General features: G+C 33.9%; 1 protein-coding gene across 1 annotated transcript in view; it reads left to right on the forward strand.

Moving 5' to 3' along the window:
• Nucleotides 1-6,439, forward strand: part of MALRD1 (MAM and LDL receptor class A domain containing 1) — a 1,127,868-nt gene that overhangs the window by 13,433 nt on the left and 1,107,996 nt on the right. Inside the window, exon 2 of the mRNA XM_006869907.1 lies at nucleotides 5,613-5,753. Within this exon, the coding sequence (XP_006869969.1) occupies nucleotides 5,613-5,753 (141 nt within the window). The remainder of the gene's footprint in view (nucleotides 1-5,612; nucleotides 5,754-6,439) is intronic.

Here is a 6,439-nt window from a genome sequence, read left to right on the forward strand (position 1 = left end):
ACAAATCAGTGCTCAATTACTTTAAAAACATCAAAATATTACAAAATGTCTTCTTAGATTACAATGCTTTAAAATTAGGAATCAACAAGATTCATAAAGGCGGGAAAATCAAATACATGGAATATGAATAACATTCTGCTAAAAATAACTACTGGGTAATAGAAGAAATGAAAGATGAAATTATAAATTTCCTTGAATCAAATGAGAATGTAAATATTACATACCCAAATCTTTGAGGCAGAAAAAGCAGTGTTCAGAGGACAATTTGTAGCACTGAACGCATACATCTAAAATGAAGAAACAATCCCAATCAACAACTTAACCCAATATCTCCAACAACTTTTCCAATTGAGTAGCAAAACAAAGATAGTCACCAGAAGAAAAGAAACAATGGAAATTAGAGCAGAAATAAAACAAAAGCAAAAAACAACGGAAAGAATCAACAAGACAAAAAGTTCGTTCTTTGAAAGGACTAATAAAATTTACAAACGACAGGCAAATCTAAGAAAGAAAAGAAGAAGATGAAAATAGCATGAATGCAAAATGATACCAGTGATGCATAACAGAACCAATAGAAATAAGGATAATAACAGAATATTAGCAAGAGCTGTACTCCAAAAAATTTAAAAACCTAGAAGACAAATTTCTAGAAAGCACACTGTCTAACTAAGGTAACAAACATCAGTAATTGGAACATGTGATGTACAAAATATGTATCTAGTAAAATTGGAAGTTGTCAAGAATGAAATGGGAAACATAAAAATCGATATCCTGGGCATTGTTGTTGTGATAAGGTGCCACTGAATCAGTACCGATTCATAGCAACCCTATGCACAACAGAATAAAATATTGCCTGGTCCTGTGCCAACCTCACAGTCGTTGCTGGGATTGAGCTCATAGCTGCTGCCACTGTGCCCAATCTATCTTGTTGGGGGTCTTCCTCTTTTTATCTGACTCTCCACTTTACCAAACATGATATTCTTCTCCAGGGACTGGTCCCCCCTGATAATATGTCTGAAGTATGAGAATTGAAGTTTGGTCATCCTGGCTTTCAGGGAGTACTCTGTATATGCACTTCTTCCAACATAGATTTGTATGCTCTTTTGGCAGTCCATGGTACTTTTAATATTCTCCTGTAAAACCATAACTCAAATCCATCAATTCTTCTAAAGTCTTCCTTATTTATTGTCCAACTTTCACATGCATATGAGGTTATTAAAAATACCATGGCCTGGGTCAGCCAGGCCTTAGTCCTCTAACTGGCATCTGTGCCCTTCAACACTTTGAAGATATATTGTGTAGATTTGTCCAATGCAATACATCATTTGTTTTCTTGACTGCTGCTTCAACAAATGTTAATTGTTGTTCTGAACAAAATCAAGTCTTGGACAACTTCAGTCTTTTATCCTCTTATGTGGATGTTATTTATTGGTCCAGTGGTGAGGATCTTTGTTTTCTTTACGTTGAAGTGCAACCCATACTGAAGACTGTGGTCTTTGATCTTCATTAGTAAGTATTTCAAGTCGTCTTTGCTTTCAGCAGGTAAGATTGTATCATCTGCATATCGCTGGTTATTTATGAGTCTCCTTCAAATCCTGATGCCAAATTTTCTTCATATAATGCAGCATCTTGGATGACTTATTTAGCATACAGATTGAATAACTATGGTGAAAGAATACAAACCTGGCACATATCTTTCCTAATTTTAAAATATTTGGTGTTCCCTTGTTTTATTCGAGCTACCGCCTCTTGGTCTATGTACAGGTTCTTCATGAGCACAATTATGTGTTCTAGAGTACTTATTCTCTGAAATGTTATCCATAGTTTGTCATGATCCACACAATTGAAAATCCTTATGTAATCAGTAAAGCACAGGTAAACATCTTTTTGGTATTCTATATTTTCAACTAAGATTCATCTGATGTCAGCAATGATATCCTTCATTCTATGTCCTCTTCTGATTCCAGCTTGAACCACTGGAAGTTCTCTGTCAATATATAGTTGCAGCCATTTTTAAAATTATCTTTAGCAAGATTTTACTTGCATGTGATATTAGTAATATTTTCCAATGACTTCTGAATTCTGTTGTATTACCTCTATTTGGAATGGGCACAAATATGGATCTCTTCCAGTCACTTGGCCAGATAGGTATCTTCCGTATTTCTTGATTTAGTTAAGTGAGTGTCTCCAGTGCCTCAGCAGTTCATTGAAATATTTCAATATGTATTCCATCAATCCTCAGTGCCTTCTTCTTTGCCAATGCCTTCAGTGAACCTTGAACTTCTTTCTTAAGTATCATTGCCTCTTGATCATATGTTGCCTCCCAAAATGGTTGAACACATACCATTTCATTTTGGTACAGTGACTGTGTATTCCTTTCATCTTCTTTTGATGGTTTCTGCATCATTCAGTATTTTGCCCATAGAATCCTTTAGTGCTGGAAGGCAAAGTTTGAATTTTTTCTTCAGTTCCTTCAGCTTGATTAACTCTGAATAGTTTCCTTTCTTTCAGTTTTCTAACTCTAGGTCTTTGCGTATTTCATTTTAATATTTCACCTTGTCTTCTAGAGGTGGTTTTTGAAATTTTCTATTTAGTTCTTTATCTCCTTGTTTCTTCCATTTTCTTTAGCATCTTTACAGTGAAGCGCAAGTTTCAGAGTCTCTTCTGACACTCATTTTTGTCTTTTCCTTCTTTCTTGTCTTCTTAATTATCTTTTGCTTTCTTTTGGTTTGACGTTCTTGATGTCATTCCACAACTCTTTTGGTCTTCGGTCTTTAATGTCTAATGCATCAAATTTGTTCTTCAAATAATCTCTAAATTCAGGTGGGATATCTTCAAAGACATATTTTCACTCTGTGGACTTATTATAAATTTCTTCAACTTCATTATATATGAGCAGTTGATGATCTGTTCCACTGTGTGGGAGAAAACTGAACCTATCTGTTCCTGTTAAGAGTTTCAGTCTCAGAAACCCTATATGGGGTCACTATGAGTTGGAGCCAGCTCTATGGCAATAGTTTTGCTCTTTGTTTGTTAGAAATCTGCATGGTGATAGATTTTATTATGTTGTTGTTGTTGTTAAGTACCATCGAGTTGGTTCTGACCCATAGTGACTGATTTTATTATATCAAATAGTTTAATGCTTGAATGTGGATAGGTGGCATATGGAATTAAAAGGTAAACTAGCCACACTTCAAAGAAAGTTTTTCAGTTAGTTTAAAAATGTATAATTCTCTATTAAGGGATAAATGAATACTTAGAAAACTGTCTCATGCATTTTTGAATAATCCGACAGTTATTAGAAGTTCACAATTGTTTTCTTTTTTAAGAATTAGCTGAAAATATATGCTCATTAGAATCATAACAAAAAGAACCCCTGTTGAGACTACTCAGAGGGGAAAATATTTTATTTAGCTGTTTTTATAGTTATAACACTTCCAGAAATCATTTTTTGTGTTAAAAAGAACAAAGAACATTGCAAACAGATGTCAACTAGTCAGCTTAGTAATTGTACTGCAAGGTAATTTCTTGCTATGAAAACATGTTTGACATATATGTGTGAATGTGTACCTTTCATAGACATAATTGCTGGAATATGATGATAAATATATTTTACATGTTAATAAATATGTTATAATCATAAATAGGTTGTTGCAAAATTATTGGAAACTTGAAAATGGACATATATTTATGTAAACACATGCTTAGTTAATTGGATAGTACTTTTTGATTGTATCTAGTTTATTTTTTGTTCAAATAGACTTTCTGGATTACTGGGTTGTCTAACTAGGGAATGGTTGGGAATTTCCAGCTATTTTGAATATTTTTAGAAGATTTATATAAATTGTGGGGAGCATGGTGCCTCTGTAGGAAAAGCAACAGACTACAAACAACAAGGTTGGTGATTCAAGCCTACCAGCTACTTCTTGGGAGAAAGATGAGGATTTTTCTTCTGCAAAGATTTATAGCATCAGAAACCCTTTGCCAGCTTGCTATAAGTCAGAATCAACTCATTTGCACCTAACAAAAACAACAATGATGAATATTGTAAATTTGCCTATGGCACGATTCATAGCCACTACCATCAGACTATGTCACCAGTATTTCCGTTACTAGCAGAGTCACTTACAATTAACAAGTTTCAGCAGAGCTTCCAGACTCAGACAAACTATGAAGTAAGGCCTCGTGTTCTACTTTCAAAAATTAACCAATGAAAACCATATGAATCACAAAAGGATATTGTTCAGTATTGTGCTAGAAGATGAGTCCCCTAGGTTGGAAGTTACTACATCATCACAGCAATCGCAACAATGAATTCAAACATGTCAATGATCTTGAAGATGGTGTAGACAAGGCAAAGTTTCATTCTGTTTTATGTAAAGGCATCATAAATCAGAGATGACAACTAAACAGCATGATTCATAAATCAATCAAATTTCTCTGTATTTGGAAGAATGATGTCTATTCTGTCTGACAATAAACTTGCTCCTCTCTTCTCAGCATCTTGTTAGCTAACATTTCACATTCACAACAATGGTAAAAAATCTGCTATCCAGCTATTGTTAGCATTGCAGTGTATACATAGCAGTAACCAATACCAAGATAAGAGGCAAGAGTTACACTGGCTGCAATGGTTAAAAACAAGCGTTAACTTGATTGGACCATGCCACTAAGTAGTTGGGCAGTTACATAACGATATAATTTGGCAGTTATGTAAAGATTTAGCTTGGAAGTTAAGCATCCTCTGTTTTGTGATCAGGTATGGCTAATTGTTAGATACTTGTCCCAGAGAATATCATTATAGGTTGTGGTTTTCCAAGTTTTAGGAAGAGACATTTGCAGATGTTGGATAATGGAATCAAGTCTATTTGACCTGGTTGTTATGAACAACCAACTACCCAAATTCCTTTAGTCTTCCTTTTCCTCTTGGATCACATGTGCCCAGAAAGGAAAAGAGTGCAGGAAATTGTCTTTGTTGTGATATAAGCACCCAGCATTTCAAGTGCATTGAGATTTACATTTGGGTTCTGTGTTTAATTCCAGGGACACCCATGGCTAAGCTTCAGTAAGAAGGGCCTTAGTGAATTGCTCTGGCCTACCCCTGAAATTCCAATATTCCTGGATGACAGGCATATCGACGTTCAGTAAAAAATATCACCTTTATAATACTTAATAATATTCCCTTATGTTTTATGGAGTTTTCAAAGTATTTCTATAAACATGGTATCATTGGATTTTCATAGTAAATATTCCAGGAAATCAGTGAAGCATGTTATTATTATAATCATGGTGGTGAAAAAAAGGACTTGCTGTGGTTGAGTGGCTTGCCTAAGACATCCAATTAATAAGAGGCAAAAAACCAAGATTAGGTCTTTAGTTCTCTGACCCTGTGTGGCCTTCATTCCATATGACCACATTGGTTTTGTGTGTGGTTATTTATCAGAATGTCATATGCAAAAATGCTTTGTCTTAATGAAATAGACTTAAAATGTGCAAATGAAATCCTTATGATAATATATAGTTGTCATTTATTAAGCTTTCTATTACTACTATTGTCTTCTTTCTGAAGAAGCCAAAAAAAAGAAAGATAATTTCTTTTTTTATTTTATTAGGTTTGAATTATGAAAGATGTGATTTTGAGGATGGGCTGTGTACTATGACACAGAATCAGAGTCTGCTACTTGGATGGACAAAGAGAAATGGAATATCTACTACATCTCCTCCATTTTATGATCACAATGGTGATATGTATGGTAAATAATTTGAATTTCTTTTATCTGTTTCCTTCTTTGCAAAGTGATTGATTAAGGTAGTAGACTCTGGAATGTTGTTTTATATTAACAATTATAATGCCTACTTTTATGCATTAGAGGATGGCGTAGGCCTGGGTGGTATTTTGTTGTATTTTACATAGGGTTGTTATGAATCAGAAACAGCTCAGTGGCCCTTAATAACTTAACCTGCATTCTTTAACCATTTTTAACATGTTTATAATTCTAATATGTCATACCAGATTATTTGTTTACTAGGTTTCTGATTTTTTCTGATTTACTAGGTTACTACCATCTAGGTACTAACTGGGGTTTTTCAACTATTTTAACTCGATGGAAATTATAATATATGGTAATAATATATATGGTAATAATAAATATGGTAATAATATATAAATTAGGTAATCAGATTTCTTTGTTTATGACTGAATGATTTCTCTGTGTCTGGTAGCACTTCTATTTTTCATATTGACTAGAAAACCTTGATGCTCCCCAACTTCTGAGATGGCATGGGAGCCTGACATTTATTTGTTTATTAACTGATGAAATTCTTTCATTCAACATTTTGTTCCAGGCAATTAAGTTATATCTTAATGTATAAATGAACAAAAGTGGATTCTATGTTTATTCTCATCTAATGGAGTTATGGTAGTGTAGTGGTTATGAAT

This window comes from Chrysochloris asiatica, unplaced genomic scaffold, assembly GCF_000296735.1.
Source record: "Chrysochloris asiatica unplaced genomic scaffold, ChrAsi1.0 scaffold00137, whole genome shotgun sequence".
Taxonomy (NCBI): Eukaryota; Metazoa; Chordata; class Mammalia; order Afrosoricida; family Chrysochloridae; genus Chrysochloris; species Chrysochloris asiatica.